Source organism: Symphodus melops (assembly GCF_947650265.1).
Source record: "Symphodus melops genome assembly, chromosome: 13".
In the NCBI taxonomy this organism is placed as follows: Eukaryota; Metazoa; Chordata; class Actinopteri; order Labriformes; family Labridae; genus Symphodus; species Symphodus melops.
Window position 1 is genome coordinate 22,373,654 of NC_136703.1, and position 21,626 is coordinate 22,395,279.

Consider the following 21,626-nt stretch of genomic DNA (forward strand, 5'->3'; position numbering starts at 1 on the left):
TCAGTCTACCCATGACGTCAGGAAAAGGTTTCCATACAAGGTTGGGCGGTGGGCGGGGAGATTTCCAACCTCCAGCCAATCACGAGGCGCGTTCGAGAGAATAGACGCTTGATGACGCACTACGGGATTCCGTTGACGCGCGTACAGTGAAGAACCGCGGCATTGTCCCCCTACACACACAGACACAGACACGCCGACACAAAGCTATATTAAACCCCCATAAAACTGAATTTGAATTTTTATTTTGCCAGCATAAACAGACATTTTCATTAAAAAAAAATCTCACAAGTGTTCATTTGTTTTATTAAAGTAGCAGCCTACTTTTTGCTCATTACATGGAAACGTGATTTATAAACAGGAAGTCTCTGTGGTTTAAACGCTGCTATTTATAGGATTTCTTTTCAGCGAATGTCTAATCTTATTGCAGAAGTATGGCTTTCATCTTATCTGATGTGCGTTATAGAATAAATGACAAGAAAACTACAATGAATTTAGAGTTCCCAGAGGGCAAAAAACCTCAACTGAATATATAAGCTTTATTCAGGCATAAAGCATAATAATATAATACACTCCTAAACGGGGCTTTCAATACACCTGTCTTAAAGAGGCTCTTTTTGCAAAAAAAAAAAAAAAAAAAAAGTTTGTATTGTCTATCATAACATATTCCAATATGTATTAAAAAAATAAACAAATAGCACAGAGATGGAAAGGGATTATGAAAAAGGTAGGGGCCAATAGGTTATTTAGCCTGGCAATAATAGTTCATTATGTTGTACTATGAACACCTCTCAGGTGTGGTAATTCATTACCATTAAATTGAAACTGTTGTCATCACTTGTGTGCAATCAGACTTAAATCTGTCTGTTTGCACTAAATGACATTGTTTCCTCCTGTTAAATCCTTGTTTGTGTTCTCTCTGATGTTTGTGGCTTAAGATAAACGTGCAGGCTTAAAGCATTGTTGTAGAATTGTAATGGCACTATTTCATATTGTAGTATTTCTGCATGCTCTTCCTGTTAATGTCTGAAATATGTTTCTTTACAAGGTCTGTTGCAAAACGTAATGAAAGGAAATAAAGACCTTTTGACAACCAACATGTTGAAACCTACCTTTACATGTGTTTGATTTTCCCAAAACACCTTTGAACCCACTGAGGCGCCCGTATAAAGTTGCTTACTTTCCCTCAAAAATCACAATGGCCTTATGCAGGTGGATGAGCTTTTCAGAACAGTCATCAGAGGAACCAGTCCACACAGACAACAAGTTTAAATAGTGACGACAAAAACATTCTTGTAGAGTTACATTTTAGCTGTTTGTCAATGAGAGCTGTCATGTACCCCTCCCTGCAGTTTTCCAAGGTTATTTCTTAAGGGAGAGAACAAGTTAGCTGCCATGGTTGCCTGCAACTTCAAGACAGAATTCTTGAATGGGACACATTTTTGGCTCTGTTGCAGCCTGTGCTGGAAACGGGTTAAGCTCCCATTGAATTGTTCTGGTTTTTTTCTGTTACTAACTGGACATCTGTGATGTCATTCCGACGCTGGCTGAGCCTCCCTGAAGCATTGAAAGTGATTTTGTAGGTTATCTAATCTAGTTTTATCAGAAACAGGCCCCATTTTGTGACATCAATAAAATTCTCGAAGTGGATTCAGATGAAAGAAAACTAGTATTTGGTAGAAGGGTATAGAGTCACTTTCTGCAGCAAATGTGTGTGCGTCACTACAAACGTGGAAGTTTGGACTCTACAATACCATGTACATTAGATGTGTCCTTTATGTGCAGCAACTGTTCTTGGACACATGTATGCCCACACACATGTTCTTGTTATGTATTATCCCATGTGCCTTGCCAGAGCTCCACCCACCACCTGTTGCTCCTCCAGAGGGCTATTTTTGAGCTGAGGAGATGTTTGTCATTGTGGAGAAATCCTTCCGTTCTTACATTGAAACCGGTCATATGCTGAGATTTCACTGGATTATCATCTCATTTAAAACTCTGTGACTGAGGGGGGATCCATGCAGGATTGTTAATGACATGATCACAAAGTGTTTCAGACTGACACAAGCTATACTAACAGAATGAAGTTACAGCTGTTGATGTCAGTTTAGTGTTTTAGGGTACGAAGATACTTCATAATTTACTCACCGACATTGCGATTGGTTGAGCCTAAAAAACTGGTCTAAAACTAACTAACGTCGACTAAAAGTCAACGTTTCTGAAGTGAGTAAAAAGAAAAAGAAAAACCTTTTAATCAGGATTGAGAGAGATCATTTTCCAAAACATAGCATCTTCATTTCCAGGTGTGCTCGACTATCAGAACTTGCATCATTTTCATGTTTTAAGTTTTTATTTAATTCTTAACAATCTGCGTTTATTATCTTACAACATTGCTTTATTCGAGTTTAATCTTTGCTGAGCCACTGGTTTGTCTTGTGCTGTGATTTGGAAATGTTATTCTTTTAAACAGACATGTGAAAAGCATGAGATAATACTCAAGAACCTTACCAGCATAGGGAATAACCTGTGAGATGTAAGCCTACAGACCATAAATGAGACCATGAGACACTTTCTAACACTCCCACATTCTTCTTCTGGGCTTCGGTCACCACTGTCCTTATCAGGTTCCACTTTCCAGTCTGAAATGAGTAGAGGATGGACATGAAAGTCATCTCCTGTTTTACATATGGACACATGAAGTATGAATCTTCCTGCACTCCTCCTTTAGGCCTTTACTGCCCATTTTGTACATCTCCTATTTGTGCGTAATAATTGAAACACTATCTTTCAGAGGAAATATGACTATGTACTGCATTGTAGTTTATTATCAGATACATTAGTACTAAAGTAGGCTTCATCCTTAACGTTGTCTCTGTGGCGATTTCAGACTCCTCAATAAATGCCAGTGTCAGCAGCAAAAGGACAAACTGTTCAGGCACCACCTGCTGGTACAACAGGGGTGCAGGAGTTACAAGTTCATCTCGAAAGGTGAACATCATTATTGTCGTATTGGTGGAATATAACAGTGTGTGACAATTTTTCTGGGTTTTTCTTGAGTATTTCCATTTCAAGGTTCTTTATATTATTAATGCTTTATTTACTTTTTTAACTTTTTACTTCTCTAAATGTGTTGGAAGCTCGAGTTAGTTTTTGGTTTTTCATACCTCTCCTCATTCCAGTGAAAACTATGAGCAAAAAACTTTGCATATACTGTATATGCACCCTGCATTTCACTCCACTTAGGATTTAATAAACTCAGTCAAAGGAAAATAGAGTCTTTGAATATTTTATTTGAAAAATAAACATTTTATTTGACTGTGTTCTTAAAACTTAAAAAGGAATTTAAAAAAAAAGTTTGTTTGTAAAGTTGTCAATCTGATTAAGTTCACTTTTGCAGAAATGCACCTTGAGTGTAACGCAATGCACAGAGAACAGTGTTTGGTTGATCCACCACTAGAGGGCAGCATCAAGACATGAGTGACTCAGTTAATTTCATCATGGAAAGATTGTCCTTAAACATATAAAAAACAATATTAAAGAGTATAATAAAAACGAGTTTGTAAGCCAATAAAGACATCTTAAAAATACTTTAAAAAGAAACGAAAGATCAGCTTTAACATGTGAATTGTAACTCAAAGACCATATATATATATATATATATATATATATATATATATATATATAGTAATTACTACTATACTAACTATACTATACTATAGTATAGTAGTAATTTGTGAGCGGATCATGAAACAAATATTGTCCATATGACTTATTAGATGCAGTTGCCAATTTTTTTCACAGCTTTGGTTCCAAGAATTTCAAAAGTTGTGAAACGTGTTTGGTAGCTTTGTATGCATGTATTGTGAAAAACTATATTAGAAAACCTTCATGCAATAGATTGTTATATCATCATACCTCTACCTACGTTAGAGACTAGAATCAGGAAGTCAAACTATTGTTGTCCACAACTTCAAAATCACTTTCCTTTCAGATAACATTAAGTTAGAATGACGCAGACGCCGCTCTGCTGTCATCAGAGATTTCATCACAGCACATTTTGAATAATGAGCTCTGTCTTCATGCTTGTCTTTGTCACCAGAGAGCACAGAATCTTTTCTGTCATCTGTTTGGTCACAAGAATGTCCCCCTTTGAGCCCTCCTACTCTCACATTCCTCCCTCATCCACTGCCCACATAGACTGGGCCACACACACTGGGCCGGACCAGTGCTAGCTTCATCATCAGGCCCAGACATGTGGGCACAAAACACAGTTTTAGTTGTGGACATTTGAGTTAATCGCTAACAAGTAATGGGAATAATATTCTCACCATGAATTTATGAATAGTTTGATATAAGATATAACTTAACGATTCTCCAATTTCCTCATGTTAACGGCTTCAAACACCTTACCACAGAATGAATAAGTCACTTCCCCAAAATGATAGTATGAGCGAAGAAAATCTCTTCTTCTGCTTTTAAAAATGTAGGTAGGCGTTACTGTCTTGAAGTGCTAATTATGTAAAGTTTCAATAAGACACCTGCCAAAATAGCGAAATAAATGTAGCATAATTAATGTTCAATATTTTGCTGTAGTCTTCAGTAAGTCTACTTAGACCTTCAATTACTTTTCAACCACTGCAGGAAATAATATTCAAGAAAACAAGGCCACATGAAGCCTTTTTGGATTTTTTTCACACCTCAGTTTGTGTCCTTTTGTCTCTGTGGTTTTCAGAGTATTTTGTTGTGTTTGTGGTCCCTGTTGCTGTCACTGGGCTTGGGCCTGGAAAAGGTTGGGGATTATTTTTTTCCCTCAGTCCCACAGGCAAAATGTTAGGAAGCATTGCTTGAAGTCCAAAACACATGGTCATTCCAGAAAGCCGGGAGTCAGCACTGAACACCTCCAGGAACTCTACGATTGGCTTCTTCCCTCAGGTCTGCATGGCTGGCCGCTGTGGGCTGCTGGTGCTTTTGTTTTGATTCCACTCCAGGCCTGGGACCGCCGCCATCAGTGACTCACATATTTTGGCTCTTGGCTGACTTTGGCCGCTCTTCATCCTAAACTTTTTTTTTTTTCTTCAATGAATTTCCTCTTGTTATTTCCAGTTGCAGTCCACGGACGAAATAGCAGTGTTATTGTCTCAAAGTTTCCTGGACCTGTTCAAGGTCTGGAGTGGGATGATTAAGAGTGAGCAGAGGGACTTTATAGAGAGTTTCTAGATGCATTGGTGTTGATTGCACTGATGCAAGTGAAATCCCCAAACAATACAAAGCCTGGCTTGTCAGTATTAAACAAGGATTCGGGAAATGTGTAGAGGGTGAAAGAGAATTTGTCAGCTGTTACAACCACAGCTGCCATTCAGCTGGAGATGGATAATAGCTTTGCCCCAATGTGCTTAAGTTTAGTCTCTTTACAAATCACAGAGAATTCTCTGGACTCATCAGCATGCAGAGTACAGTCACTGTCTGTTTTTGATGCTGAATTCAACCCTAAAAAACTGCTCTTGTACAAAAAACCAAGAGACCAAATGATGAAACAGTGAGTCATCTGAAATTACAAGTTTGCAGGTGTTAAAGATTAAACACATGGAGAGTGTTTGAATCCATCAGTGTTAGGACTTCAGATCTAAAAGCATTGCACAGGCAGAGAAGAAACGAATGCTGTTCAAAGTATTTACGTAATCATGGCTCTAAAACCAAATGTGAAAAAGACGCAGATGAGAAACCACAAAGTGACGAGACAGACAAACTTCCCCATTTTCCACAATTTAAAAAAAAAAAAAGTTGCTCAGATGAATTGACACGATATCACAACTTTTAAAATGTGTCTTTTCAAAATCGTCATCGGCATGTCATCGCCCACCTCAACAATAAAAAAAAAAAGAAACTTTGTAAAATGGAGTTTGTTGTGTGGCTCACCCTCACCGCAGATGAGTCAGTTCTACCTTCTTGAATAGCAAGCGAAAGACTTGGATGTGGATGTGTGTGGGCAGAGTGTGAACACATTAAAAAGGGTGTCAGATAAAACATGTGCTGGTAAAGCTAATATCCACATGATTTAAAACAGTATATATAATTGAGTGCCATAGATCATCACAATAATTTCAGACCAATAAGTTTTAGGCAAGTTCAACGTTGTTTGACATCTTCAAATCAGAAAATGTGGAAGCTAATTTCTATCATAATGTTTTCTGGGAACAAGGTACAGTATCTCTTTTTTCCAGGAGCCGGCTCTTGAAAAAAAAGTACCGTGTGAGTCAACTTCCTCTCTTTTCTTTGACAAACACTGAAGCTCACAGCATTCCTGAATCTCCAGGACTCCTGATCTGCACACGGAGCTTTCAGGCGGGCATGCCGATTTCATTTGTGAGATGAAGACAACATGCTGTACTCCACTGTGCTGCTCTATCAGTGCGGACACATGGTGGTTGTATTTGTTCCCCTGGAAAGAAAAAGACAGACGTCAGAACAAGCCGAACCCTTTCACTTCCCGTCTTTGGAGACAGGAAGAAGTTACTGTCGCTGTTCTCTATCTATCAACCCAAGTGAAGATGTCGACAGGTCTGCACGTTGCTCAAGAAGGCAGTGGTTATGGTGGGCTATATTTATATTTATACATTCAGTGACAAAAGTGACGGCTCTGGCGAGAAAGAAAAAAAGAGAAAAAGATTTTTAGCAGTTACAGTTTCTGGGAAACGGTTTCAAACTGCAGCCGCACTGTGACTTCAGATATAACCCCATGACACTTCCTGCCATTGTGTTTGAAGACTTTCTCTGTCTTCATGTGTACACTCTGTCCACACACTCACAGATGTTTTCTATAACAGTGTTTTCCCCCCTAACATACGATGAGAAGTAATATGATTTATAAACTCTTTAAAATGCTATTTTTTAAGGTTATTGTTTGTGAGTGGGGAATAACAGTGGGGAAGAGTCGGGCTGACCCAACCACCGTCAGGCCATCAGCACCCAGATATTTTTTATCTTTAAGGTAGTTGTCTCACATTGCTGTGCTCTTGTTGTGGTTGTTACTGTCATATACCGCTGGATGTCAACATGAGGATAGATTTAGCAAGGCAGTGCTGTGGTGTTCTGTGTTTGACCCGGACTGAATGTGCACCTTTGTTTTACCAGTGTGTCGTTTAGTGGGTCAGAGATGATCCAGGTCCAAGATGACATGCAACTTTGTTGGTGTCCACTACGCTCAGTCTGCTGCCAGTCAGCAGGATAGAGCTCAGCCTCCTCAGGAAGTGTAGGCGGCTCAGGCCCTTCTTGTAGACAGCATCGGTGTTCTTGGACTAGTCCAGTTCATTGTCCAAATGCACTCTCAGGGGTACTTAAAGTCCTCCACTATGTCCACACTGACCCCATGGAAGGAAACAAGGGTCATCGGTGCCTTTGCCCTCCTCAAATCTACAATCAGTTCTTTCATGTAAGTAACCCACCGCAGCCCTGTACTCAGCCTCCTGACCTTTGCTGATACATCCAACGTAACAGCCGGGTCATCAGAACCCTTCTAAAAGTGACAGGAAGACTGCGGTGTCGAGGGTCTCCAGTTTTCAGACAATACTGGTTTTGAACAATTAACATATGGCATCTAACTTGGTCTTACCTGTAGTCTTACGATTAACAATGGCGTCTCATTGTGTGTGTATGAGAGTGGGTAGGGGTGGATGGATCAGAGAGTGCAAGCGGCAGAACATCAGCAGGTGGTACCTTATCTGACTTTGTGTTCTCAAACATCATAAAACAATGAAGAAGAGGAACCTGTTTAACAGGCGACTGAACATTCAACCCGACGGCCTATTGTACACCATCTGTACACTCGCTCACAACAGATAAGCATCTCTGTTCCCCAAATCAAGAAACTAGCCTTCAAATGTTTAACATTAGTCTTTTGATTTATCCCACATCTGCTTTAATACAGACACAGATTCAGTTTTCACACGTCTGACATGTTTTTATTTTTTTTAATTTAAGAATTAAAAAAAACTAGTTTTTCATCATTCATCCCTGAGTTGATACAGACATAAGCAGCACATGCAGCTGTCGTTTTTCCTGTTCTGACTTTACAGCTGAATGGTCACGACTGTGTGACATATGAGCTGCAGAGGAGGGGAAAAAAAGGCAGATTCGATGACATAGACACTCACACCTGTCACACGCCTAAACAGGAAATAAGCATGTACGTGTGTGGGGGTGATGGGTGGGAGAAGTCATTTAAGGTCTTACTATGAAACCGTAGATAGCCGTATGAAAGAATAATAAGAGGAAGTGACTACAGTTATGAACATTAAACACCACAACTGCTGTCAGATTTTGAACAAAAGAAGCGTGAGGTGAAATAAAATGCAAAAACATTTCATGTAAAACAACCCAAAAACTTGATGCTGGTGATGGACTCCTTTGCTCACACTAAGACTCTATTATGTAATTGAGGTTGCATAAGTAAGCTTCTATTTGAAATCTTAATGGATCTTTTTTTTTTGTAACAAACTTAAGGTCTAAATGTGTTATTAGTTTGGGAGCTGCTGTTAAACAGTTTATGAACTGTATCCAGTCGTTAGTAAAACACACACAGCTGTCCACTTCCTACATTAGAGGCTGTGACTGTAAAACTGAGCCGTCCATTAACGAGCTGTTAGATGGAAATTATGAGCTGCAGCTTCAGGAAAGAGGCCATAAACCCAACAAAACAATATAACCTTTAAGGTATCAGCAAACTGCCTCTGCTGCTGCTTGGAAACAGAATATTTATCTGGGATGAAGATAATGAATTTGCATTGAGTCAAATTGAGCTTTTCAGTAAAACTGATTCTTCCAGCTTATTTGTTCCCAAAGTATTCAGAGTACAGTTTAAAAGTAAAAGAACGTTTAAAAGGTTTAACCTTTGACCCTGAAATCTTTTTTATCATCCACACCTGTCGTCCTTCCAGGCAGGTGTGCAGCAAAGCTCTTATCATAGTTTATTACACTGAACCTGTTTTCTCTCTTAGTCAAATAAAGGCAAATATTGAGATCATCACATGTACTGTATATGATGCCGTTTTCCTTTTTTAAACCGAGCATTCGGCTCTCGGCTCGTTCCCTTATCTTTATGGTTGGTTTCCGGGACACATTTGACACCCACATCCTGTGCCTTGACAGCACGCTCGCTCTATCAGACAGGCGCAGTTTCACAATGCCAAGAGCTTCATGTCATGAAAAACGTCCCTTTGAGTGATATTCCACCTTCAAACACGTTATTTGACTGAGCGCTGGGTTTTTGTCTCACACACTGTAACGGGGAGAAAAAACAACAACATCCAAACACTTCCTTCATTTTAACAAACATGAGCAGTGACCAGGAGGTCGAGCAGAGACACAAACGGCCGATCAGAGGCCGTGACGTCGGCTCTGCTTGAGAAATAACTCAGTGGTCTGAGGTGTTACGCCACAGACGCTCAACGTTGTTCTAAAACTGGTCTGCTTCCTCTTCTCAGCTCGTTTCTCATTAATGACAGACGCTGACATGACTGCCCCGGTGAGACTGAAGTAGCTGTGTGCCCAGACTGACAACTCACGTGTTTAAAGCAACCAGAGTTAGTACCAGAAAAAAAAAAAAAAGTTGTTTTCTGCATCAGCTGATCCACATTAGACAGTATTTTTTTCTTTAAACTTCCATTTAATAAAAGTTTTGAAAACTGGACACCGTTGGCTGCATGCCACTGTACCTTTGGGTTCTTAAGATTTTCCACTTGAACATGAAATCAAAACTGTTAATCAGCTTTTCACCACACTTTTCACACTTTCAGGTGACGCTGCCGGGATGGTAACAACAGTCAACTGTTCATGAGATTCTGCTTCTGCACAAGACAGAAACAGACTTTTAGTTTGCAGTTCAAACATTCTGCTGCACAGAGAAAACAAACTCAGGACATAATGAATCAACAGAGGGAGAGTTAGCAGTAGGGCGACGTCCCCCCAAAACTAATCTTCCACTGTTGTAATTAGTGAACTGGACCCTCCTTGTTTGGGCCCTCTCACTCTGTTAAAAGGCCCTTTCACACATTGTTTTTAGTGTACCATCGTCTTGAATAATTACCCCTCGTTATGCATTCAGCTCAGTCTCTAAACCCACGTTTCAAGCAGCCGCAAGCTCGCATAACAATCACTAATGTCAACGTCCCTGTGACCCCCCATGCCACCTCCTTCAGCTTCTCCCTCAGTGCTCACAGCAGTCAGAGAGGGTCCGGCTCGAACACACGGCCGAATACCAACGCTCACCATCATCAACGCTTCTGATGCATGAATGAGCGGCAGAGGACAAAAGGAATCAGCGCCGCACAGCCAACGGAGAGAGTGACCACCATGACCTCACGGGTCAGCTGGACGCCAGGAATGAAAAGACTCTGAACAACCCCCGCCCAAACACACACACACACACACACACACACACACACACACACACACACACACACAGAGTGAGATCTCGGACAACTGAAGCAGCCATGGGAATATGGGAGAGTGGAAGAGGAGGACTCGGCATTCGTCTGCTTGAGCTGAAAGAGAGCGGTTGTGTTTGGAATTTTGGGTCATGCCTTTCTCCGCACATTCCTCGCTCTTCTCCCAACAATAAACTGTGTCAGGGCCGACACAACAGCCTCCTTTCTGAATACCTTGCACTACAAAACCACATACTAACCCTCCACAACTCTTGTGATAACCGAGGAAGATTTTGGGGGCTTTGAAAACATTCTATATTGAAAAGGATCACACGGAGCAGGACGGATCCAAACCGAGGAAATGACAAACAGATTGTGTACGACTCCAGGTCTGAACACTAAATTTAAGTTTGGCAGCTACAGAACCCACAAAACGTTGTGGCTTTTTTCTGCAACTTCTTCACAGAACAACAAGCAATATCATCTTAAAACGACACGTTTTTTTTATTTTAAGGAACTGTGACTTCGGCAGAAGAAATAAAAACAGGATCAGTTGGACTCTATCAAACTTGTCTCTTACAAAAGTGGTCAAAACTAAAGTTGGTGCATGCAGTAAAAACAGAAAATCCTTCAATTTGTACAGAAACAAGAGACAATAAATAAATAACTTAAAGAACAAAACAAATGGAAACAATGGTTATGTACAGATTTTAGGGCTCCATTTCGCTTTGGTCTCGTCACTCTTTGGGGCTGCTTGCACTTTTTTCTTTGGCGGTCTAGTCTTTACAGTCACGGGTGCTTTGAGTCTTTACAGTTCAGTCTCACAATTTGCTCTCCTCTTCTTCTAGCGGTTTGTTCAATCCAGGGATAAATTTAAGGAGGCGTCTGCGAAAGCTTTTCTGTTTGGGCTTTCTCTGCAGCGAGTTGAAGCCTCCCTGTTTCTCCCCTGGTGCAGACGACGACGACGAAGACCCCCTCATGTAGCTGCGTGTGCTGGCGCTGCGGGTCAGCTGCGTCTTGGCCGACGTGAAGAGCTCGCTGGCGGGTCGGAGACGTTGCTGCCTCTTCGGCTGCTCTTTCTTTTTGTCTGCGGTGGTTTGGTCGGACTCCACGCACCCGTCCGTCTGGTGCAGACAGGTCTGGTAGAGCGGGTCTTCCTCGGTTGCCGTGCTGAGGATGCTGGCGCTGCTGCTGGTGCTGCCGGTGCAGCGGAGGGCTCGCTGGGCGGCGGGACTGGGAGTGCCCAGGCTGCCGTAGATACCCGCTGACTCCAGAGACTCGTACACAGCGGCATCACTCATTACTATGCCTTGAGATGAGAAGGGGAACGCAGAGTTAGGCCAGTCTGATACCACTCATTTGACTGGTATGTAATGCTGAACACGCAGCCATTAAGGGAAGTATTCAAACTGGACTGAGTACAAAGCATTCCTCTGAAAACATGTCCAGTTGTTATGACTTTATAACAGATGGTTTGCAAGAATGAAAATCAAGTCCCTTCAATGTGTTGAAACACATGTAGCTGATTGGTTATATTAAAGCAATTTGTAAGCTCGGAGGTCGAGTAAACCCTGGTAATATAAAGAAGATTCATTCAATCATCAATCGATCAAAGATGCAGAAAATTCCACTGAACATTTACCATGAACCAGCCGCTGCTCCTGCACCATCAGCAGCCGATATTCATCCCACTTCTCATGCAGAGTTTGCTACAGAGAAAAAGAGAGCCATTTTAAATGATTGAAAACAACAACAAAGACTTGAACTCAAATATTTACCATGAAAAACAAAGAGCATGAATGCTGCTAAGCAGCTCTGTGTTTATCTTCCAAGCTGAACGATATTAGGATCTCCTGCTACAGATACGTTAGAGCCAATGAAATGCTTGGTTACCTTTTGCATCAAGACAAACGATGACATCATGTGAGAAACAGAAAAAACTGTCTTGACTAATAATAAGAGCTACAAGCCGAAGCTGAAAAGATATGACACACTTTCCGGAAAACCTCTAACTGAAAGGCAACTTCATATGAAAATGACTGTACGCATTCCTGGCTGATTGATGTTGGACTTATTTTTATCGTATTTAGTGTCAAATCTACATCTAATGCAGCACGTTCAGCATCAGCACGTTAATCTTTAAAAAGGTGGGATTAGGATCTCAGGAAGCAGCAGTGTCACGGCTTTTGGAGGCAGCAGGATTAGAGCGGGACAGCTGTTGTAATCTTGGGGGGAAAGCGCGCTCACTCGAGCCACTTCACAGTCAAGAATGTGTGCAGCCATCAGCCAGCCTGCTGCTCAAACTGCTGATGCAACAGGTGGCGCTGCTGGGATGGACAGGTGTGGAGGGAGGGGGAGAGCTTGTCTATATCTAGCATGTGATATAGTGTGTGTGTGTGTGTGTGTGTGTGTGTGTGTGTGTGTGTGTGTGAGAGAGAGTCAAAGAAAAACTGCTCCAGTAACAGCAAAAGAAAAGAAAGTCTCACCTTCAGAAACTGCAGCCGGGCTTCCAGCTCTGTTTTGCGGATCGAGTCGCTGTAAACCGTCTCCAATCTGTGAGTGTGAAAACAGAAGGAACATTAATTAATCAGCGTCACAGGAAGCACTCGTAAAAACTACACGAGCAGAAAACGATTTAAAAAACCAAGGCCGACCATATAAAGGAGTCTTTTCACGAGGCGGCGATGGGAAGGGGTCTGGTGTCAAACGGTTTACAAGTGAGGGGGGAGGATGAGGAGCATATACAATTTCCACTCAAGACACTTCAAATCCTTTGAATCACATCAGAAGGAGACTCATTTTCACTTTGACGGTTTATACCGACTCGACATCTAAGTACAACTTCATGATGTCAGTCTATAAAGTCTGAGCCTGAACTGGCGCTCTGATGCGGTCTTCTGCAGCTAAAAGCTAACAGGGCTTTGCTAATTGTCCCTTTTATATGTTTCACTAACAGGAGGATAAAAGTGTTCCTTACATTCAACAAAAACATGACTTTTTGCATCCTGACACGGTTAAACAATCCGTCACACCTTTAAGTTCTTCCAGCACAAATCAATCCATCCAATGGAGATTTTCTAATCTTAAATGTCAACAGTCACCGGGTCAGTTTTTTTTAAATTAATCTCTTTTGTTTCTACTATTTAATATGATAAACACGTTTATGTTGTATTGTGGGCTTTTAACTGAGTTAACTGAAGATGGCTGTGACACTCAGACTCAGCAGATGAAGGTTTAACTAAAATGTTCATTCAGTCTCGTCTCTGACACTTTAAGGGAAGTAGAAATAGCTTATCACAATTTCTAAGAGTCTGAAGTTACTGCATGACTTTGCCCAATAAGCAGCCGGAAGCCCAAATATAGCAAAGTATCAGGGATTAAGATCGATGAAAGCAGGAAGCTCTCATGATTCAAAAAGAAATGTGTTATTTTTTAAATAACTTAAATGAGTGGTTAGCGAAATCCAAATCCCCCCCCCCGTTACACACACACACACACACACACACACACACACACACACACACACACACACACACACACACACACACACACACACACACACACACACACACACACACACACACACACACACACACACACACACACACACACACACACACACACACACACACACACACACACACACACACACACACACACACACACACACACACAGAAACCATTACTGACCGGCCTCCTCCACACACAAGAAACAAAACAGTGAAACAAACGAGAAATGCAAACTCTCAAAAAAAGTCTCTTGGACTAACTTTGGTTAAACTTTGACATGTTGATTGGCGGATTAGTTTAGCCACCAGTTTTTCCCAGGACTCCGGTTATTTTGTGTGTGTGTGTACCTGAGTGTGTTCCCACACGCTCGGATGAGCTGAACGATGTCCTTGTGCCGAAATCCTTCCACGGTGGCCTCGTTCACACTTGCGATGGTGTCCCCTTAAAAACACACACAAACAGAAAACGCGTGTTCACCAGGATGCTCTTTTTTTTTTTGATTGCATTGTGGCTTCAATTACAACAATCTGCAGCCAACTTGTGATTCTAAATGAAGCCTCGACATGTGCAGCACAAATGTCGAGACCCATGTGTGCTTGTGCAGAAATGGTGTGAGCCTATAGGAGGCTCTGACTTTATCATGTTAACGCCATATTTGCTTATCTATCAGTGAGAGTTTCACCGTTCCACTTCAGACCCTGCGGTCAGTCGATGTGATGTCGACTCTCATGCGTGACAGCTTCCCTTTGTGAGACTCAGCCCACTTCTCCCTTTTCAAAAAGCACCGCCTCAAATCTGCTTGAAACGATGAGGTCAGCGCTCGCAGCAGAGACACTGGGAACAATAGAGCGAGCATGCGGGGAATGTAGGAAGTGAAACTGAAGTGACACACGTAGCTTTGATGGAGGGGAGGAGGAGTGCTTGAGAGTCACCTTCCTCCTTCTGTTTCTTTCTGGAGACAAAACCCTGAGAGTGGACGTGTGTGACCGAGTGTTCACAAGTTTGAAAACCAGAGAGAATGGATCGAAGTGAAGAAGCACAGAGCTCCCCCTTCTCATCGCACTCTGACTAATCTTAGGGCTAGCTCACGATGTGACACAGCGGGATGGGACTGGATAAGTCACGATACATCGCCAACCATAACTGTGATACAGAGCGATTCAGTGTTTATCGATCAATTGAAAGACAGTCATGTAGGATGAATCACAACATGCGATCAACTGAAGAATAAGCATGTTTTTATTCACTGCAATTAGCTGTCAGTTTCTCCTGTCATGCTGCTTCATGCCGACTTCTTTTATCTGTCATCCTGCTCACATGACTTCCTGCATCTTCCCATTTTTCGAGTCCAGCTTGTTTTTCGGCGGATGGCTGAACTCTTTCTGGCTCTTTGTAACTTTGCTGAATGCTGCTTATGCTGTGTTCATGAAGGATAACTGCAGGTTAATATAACAAAGAGTGATTTCTTTTACCTGCTTTTTGTCAAGTGTCTTCAGATCGCATTCGTTAAGAATTTGTGCTATACAATTACCGACGGATTTGTGTCATTAAGACCACCATGAGGGTCATGAAGTGGTGACCTGATGAGATGAATTGGCGGGGAAATCTGTTTAGAGCGTTGATTTAAAAAAAAACAGAAATCCTTTGATCCTCATATCAGACGGGTCAGGTCGATCCTTTGTCCCACCCACTTCTTAAGACTGGTCACATGCGCTGCTTTGCTAACTATATTTGTGAATTTCAAAAAGGACACAAAGGAAAAGGAGCCATGTCTGCCCAATAAAATAAAACCCCTTCTTCTAAGAGGTGGTCTCTTCCCAGCTCCTCCTGACGCATTGGCGAAAGGAGCTGGCAAATCCATGTTAGCTGAAATAGCTGCTTTCTAACTTTGTTTGTCGAGTGGAAAAAGGAGCGGGGCACACGGTCGTATTTGTACTTCTCTAAACGGCACGAAAGCTTCTGTTGACATTTGGCACACAAAAGTCAGCCGGCAAAAAAAAGAGGATGAGCTGAACAAAAACCTCCAGACACGCTCACTTCCCCCTTCAGTTATTTTTGGCATCCAAACAGCTGAAATTAAAAACACACACATGAAGACAACTCACCAACTTTAAGTCCTGCTTCCTGCGCCGGGCTGTCCTCGTGCACCTTGCACACAAACGTGCACATCTCCACTGAGTTCTGGTCCTGATGGTGCAGGCCGTACGTCTGAGAGGAGACAGAAAAACCAAAGATAAGAAAGTGAAACACCTCAACAAATACTTGGTTTTTATCTTTAGAGATTGTGTAACACAAGGTGCTTCACGTCAGCAGCTCTGGAATCAGTCTGAAGAACAAAGATGCACTGATAAAACGGAGAACGACGACCAAACACTGAGCATGCAACACGTAAGGAGTTATTATTTAGATTTCATTTGGACTTTACACTACCTGACTTTACAAAACAGACACCACATCTTCCTAAACTAACACCTGCTCGTTGTGTGAACAAATGTTTTGTTGCCTTGGAAACCTTTTTTTTTCGTGACTTCCACGTGTATTTGCATGCTCTTCCTCATTTCAGTCACCACAGTCTCTCTGCAGAAGGTTACTGCAGGACACCGCTAAACTTCCCCGTGTCACACAGATCAGTCAGACATCATAACGCTGCCGTCGGCGCCCGCCTTCGCCTCAACACAGCTGCCCCAAGACTGGCTCGTAACAATAACTTATTAGACTTTCCATCGGTTACAGTCAAGCGGTTCTGTAAAATAAAAAGGAATCCAACTTGGATGAGTGTCTCTTATGGAAACTTGAAATGATTCAGATCTGCCTGTGTTTGCAGCTTCCTTTTTAGGAACCAGAAGGACAAACACAGGCATGCGACTTCTGTATGGCTCAGACGCAAATATCCCATTCACCTGCTGAAGGCGGATTTACATAAAAGCCACAAAAAAAGAATAAAAGCCCATCTCTCCCTCTCTCTCTCTCTCCTGACCCTCAAAGCAGTACTCATGATCTCACTTCCTTTTGGATACAGGCGGGCAGGAAGGGCAGGAACCTCCATCGAAGCACAAACAGAACAATATGTCTTTTCCTTCACAGCCACTTCTTCTTCCAGAAACTCAAACAAACCCCAAATCCGTATTCATAGATTTCAGAAAACTAGAGTCTACGGCAGAACAGAGCGGAGCTTGTGAGGCAGCACCCCAGGGCCACTTGACAGATCTCTCAGATAGTGAGGTCAAATGTGTGAAGCGTCTGCATGCTAAGGGTGAAGCAGGTATTACATGGGGAGCGTGTGAGCAGCCCGCACGGCTAAAAATACTCATAGTGGGAGAAAAGGGGGAAAAAAAACAGCATCTCCACTTCTTTCGAGTCATGGGACTAAAATCAGCGAGTTATTTGACTGATGAGCGACCTTTCAGCCCCCGCCAGCAGATGCTGGGATTAAGAGATTTACAGGGAAAGATGTACACGCATCAACTGCTCGAGCATCATCATCCTCTGACTGAGATGTGGCCGATCAGGGAAATCCCGTTAAATGACACTCAAGAGGTTAAAATCCCCCCCCCCCCCAACCCCCCCTTCCAAATACGTTTCCTTTAATCCTCTTACCTGGATCTCAAAACCAAACGACTCTTCTTCCTTCTTTTCCAGGACCACCACCTTCCTGGGAAAACAGAAAACAATTATTTTATGGTCCTCAGATTTCCTGAACATGAAAAACATCAGCTGAGTGATGAGTCGCTTCTTTACTTCAAGGAAGGTTGTGGACAAAAGCTTTGTTGGCCCTCAAATGGGAGAAACGTTTACTCTGTTACATGAGTTAAACGTCTCAGTGTGAATTGTTGAAAAGATAAAAACAGATCGATAATGTGATGTGCTAATGAGCATCAGCCAGCAGCAATATAATGTGTTATTACTAGGCACAGTAAGCATGTTGTGAAGACAGACACATGATGGACAAGTGCGGCTTTCACGAGAGCCGATGTGTGAAATCAACATGTTCAACTTTCATATAAAAATGTTAAATGTGGGACGTCGAGGAGGAAGAGGCCATGATGTGCTCAGGATTCCTCGCTCCTTCCGCATCCTTCTCTTAATTGCACAACAAGATGTGTTCTGTGTACGGCAGCGAGCTGGACGTCCCGGCTGAGTGTACAGTAAGAGGCTCTGTTACTCTCAGAGATGTCGTCACTCGTGGGGGTGGGGGTGGGGGGGTGGGGGGGGGCAGCAGAGGAGCACATTCAAATTCATGAGAAAGCCTCAGGATGCATAATGACGGCTGCCATCGTGGAGAGGACTTTAACTCAGCGATGAGACAGATCAGGTCCTGAAGATGAGAAAGGTGAATGAAAATCAGACGACGGGGGAGGGGCTTACCTTTGTGGTTCTGGTGACACTGTGAGGGGTTTCCACTTCTGCAGGCCGCCACCCTGCGCAAAGAAAACGAAACAAGGAGTGTGTGAGACGCGTGTGTGTGTGTGAGGTCGAAGCAGGATTACTCACCAGGGATTCCCCTGAAAACAACATTTACCGACACACCTTTACACATCATCGCTTCAACCGGTAGAGCGAGTCCTGACACTACACACGTGCTTTGTGTGCAGTGTGTTTGTGTTTTTCAAAGACACCGGGCCATTGTGCCAATATGAAAACGTCAGAGGCGAAACTAGAAATGTGTGTCGAGCAGCTCTTTGTTTACCTCGAGCTGTCAGGAAAGGAAAGCACCGACATTTAGCCGACACATCACTCAATCATAAGCTTCTCTGCGGACGACCGGCGGAAATTTCAGAGTATTTTGGAGGAGCTCAGACAGATTCTATTTAAAGAAACAAATGGGACACAGTGGTGAACGTTGAGCTTTTTACAATAAAAGCATTGAATGAACTAACGAGTCAGCAGCCGGTCAGGACCTGGCCCTACCTGGCTGTGAAAATAAGGAAGGCATCAGTCCACTCAATCACTTACTATCAACCCTCGTCTGTTCCGACTCAATCATGTTCAAATGCAGCTCGTATGAATGGCCACTTTGTGCCACCGTCTCCCTCTGCTAGTAAAATGTTGCTTTCTTTATGACCCAACACTTACAGAATTGTCCCGCTAAAGTCTCAATGAGTGCATTTATTCCCCAAAAACCCACAGAGAGAGCAGACGGGGGCGTCTGGAGCGGGACCCCTGTGCCTGTGTGCAGGCACAATGCACTGTTGTAGGCCTTCACTGCGGCTACTGGACACTTATGTATATGTATGTAGGGGCTGTGGATAATGTGCTTCTGTTTGCAGTACAAGCTTGTTTTCAACTGGGGAGTCGTATTTCTTGAGAATCTGCAAATTTAATCTCCAAAAACGATGACATGAGCTTCACTGGGCACACGCTGAACCGCCTCCAAACCGGAGCGATTTTCAGCCGCTTTAATGCTCGCCTGGCTAAAGCTGGTGCCATCCTGTAGAGAAGGAGGCCGGTCAGTAATGGTTTAACTGATCCAGGCAAACATGTTGTTATCAGGTTTAAAGGTTTCATTCGATTAGCATAGATCAGGTTAAGTCCAGTTAAAGCGCTCTCATTTCAAATAAAGGACACATTCAGAGAGCAAAGCTGCAATGACGAGTCGACTGATGCCAACTGTTTGATTCATCTCCTACAATCATGGTTATCAATCAGTTTGACTTATTTTACAATCTTCATGTCTATGACAGTCAACAGGATATGTTTGGGAGAAGATGTCGTGTTTCATTTTGAACTACAAACATTTCTGATTTTTATTTACATACAGACAAGAGATGTAAAAAAACATCTGACTTGAAAGGTCAAAGTTCACTTTTGGGTCTTGCTATCCATCGATTTAGATTTTTAAAAAATCTTAATTTGATCATTTCACCAACTTTTTATTTGGTTGTCTATGTCAGCATGTTCACGTTTATTATGATTATATGAAATACCTCTCTCAGCTACCGTCATGAAACCCTCTCCCTTAAATCACGACGAGTTCAATAATAATTTGTCTTATGGAAGAGTGAGGAGGTCAAACTCTCAGCATCATTACGTCCACATATGATGGACCGCACAGATCTGGCTCCTGACACAGCAGTATAGATCACTCAGGGTTTGGGTGGTCCACACTTGCCCCCCCCCCCTGCAAGGGCTACTGTTGCCCTCTGAAGATACACCATGAGCCACATTTTCAGACTCACAGGACAGATGACCTGATGAGATCTGAGCGTCTGACTGCATTCCTCGCAGCATCAGACTTTGACTTTCAGATAAGGTCATATAAAGTTCACGGAGCCATAATTACATAAAATAATCTTTCCGGCATAAAGTAATAGAAGCACAACAATAGGCACTGTGTTTGTTATTTATGCTCATAAATAAGACAAATAAGTAAAATGTTCTTCCTGCAGGATTGAAAAACTGGTATCAAGCAAGTTCAGGTGGAGTTTTGCTAAACATTTTACAATGAATCTCTTTTGTTTGGCAGCTGAACTCACTGAACACTTCAGCAACAAGGGTTGAAAATTGACTGACAAGATAAATGCTTAATCTGAATATTCTGCCTGTAGATTGAAATAACATTAAATGTGAAACAAGTTTGATTGTCTTTTTTTGCAACATTCAGGACTTAACATCATATTTTGTCCAACAGCTGTACACACAAACTAAATGTTTTGACAGGAAAATAAACAAAAAAAAGAGGTTAAAAACAAAATATCCACATTTAGAAATGTCACCTGTTGATGAACAAGATGAAGAGGGGGGAAATATGATGGCTGTAGATTGGGATACATTTGATATTAAGCAAGTTTAAACTTCCTTCTTTGAATGAAACACACAAAGTAACTTTAAGAGAGTATTTAACACTAATATTGATGCATTGATGTTAAAGGAGAGAGATGTGGTTTATGGACTCTTTACCTTCTTGAAGTTTCGGGGAAGGGTCCCTCCAGAGTAAGCCAGGGTCTTGTAGTTGTAAACCTCAGAGGAGTTGGCCGGCAGCTCTCTGCTCCTGCAGCTGTCGGACTTTGACGAGGTGAAATAAATGTCGTTGTCTTGAGATGCGGGTCCAGAGGTGTCCGGACCGCTTGAGTTCACCTTCTTCAGCCTCCTGAACGTCATGCTGAGCTCACAAACGACTCGTTCAGAGTAAAGAAAAAACAAAAAAACAAAAAGTGAATGTTTTTCTTTAGCGCCGACAGAAAGATGCTGCCTGGTTCGTATGAACCTCAACGTGGAGTCAACTAACTACAATGTCACTTCAGTGTGTTTCTTCTGAATAGGATGGAGGCGGAGACTTCCCTCGTGAAGGACCCAAATGCTTGCCAATGGCAGCGTTGACGTGCATCCTTTATGCTGCTTTCACGGACACCTCGGACTCTTTCATATCGCATTTCGAAGCTGCAGGGTTTTGTTTGTTTTGGATGAACAAAGTAAAACCTTTTGGAGGGAAAATATCAAGGGGATAAAAAGCACAAAGAGGCGCCGACAAAAACGACTAATAATTTGGTTACTTTTGTACGTTTTTAAAACATTTTCTAAAAAGAAAATGAACTCTTTATTGTAATGGTTTTCTGCTTTCTTCCTATTTAAAGTGTAATTACATTTTATATTATATTTTCGAGACAAAAAAGTATAAATAACTCTTCTTTTGGCTGTAACATTAAAGAAATAAAATAAAAACAATATTTTTCTTTCTGGTTATTATATTCACATGGAATT

The 21,626-nt window shown here is 42.1% G+C and overlaps 2 protein-coding genes across 3 annotated transcripts in view; one reads left to right on the plus strand and one right to left on the minus strand.

Moving 5' to 3' along the window:
- The window catches only part of LOC306834411 (thyrotropin-releasing hormone receptor-like), a 168,313-nt gene that overhangs the window by 110,584 nt on the left and 36,103 nt on the right, over positions 1-21,626 (plus strand). The gene's annotated exons all lie outside the window — the stretch shown is intronic.
- On the minus strand, positions 9,253-21,263 carry tamalin (trafficking regulator and scaffold protein tamalin). 2 transcript variants are annotated; one of them, XR_013780513.1, is made up of 9 exons: positions 20,826-21,263; positions 18,294-18,346; positions 17,526-17,580; positions 16,034-16,136; positions 14,276-14,369; positions 12,905-12,971; positions 12,061-12,127; positions 11,014-11,727; positions 9,253-10,574 (listed from the first exon to the last, which is right to left on the minus strand). XR_013780513.1 is itself a non-coding variant. In XM_079360662.1 (8 exons), the coding sequence occupies exons 1-8, from the start codon at positions 21,024-21,026 to the stop codon at positions 11,240-11,242; spliced, it is 1,128 nt and encodes a 375-aa protein (XP_079216788.1). In that variant the 5' UTR covers positions 21,027-21,263; the 3' UTR covers positions 10,904-11,239. The 2 variants fall into 2 exon arrangements, 1 of the variants encoding a protein (XP_079216788.1); XM_079360662.1 differs by lacking the exon at positions 9,253-10,574 and having other exon boundaries at positions 10,904-11,727.

Coding starts and splice junctions, on each gene's coding strand:
- tamalin (XM_079360662.1), bottom strand. CDS start 21,026: ATGACGTTCAGGAGGCTGAAGAAGGTGAACTCAAGCGGTCCGGACACC. Junction 12,972..14,275: donor GCGTGTGGGAACACACTCAG/GTACACACACAC, acceptor TCACACTCACAG/ATTGGAGACGGTTTACAGCG. Junction 12,128..12,904: donor CCCGGCTGCAGTTTCTGAAG/GTGAGACTTTCT, acceptor TTTTCTCTGTAG/CAAACTCTGCATGAGAAGTG.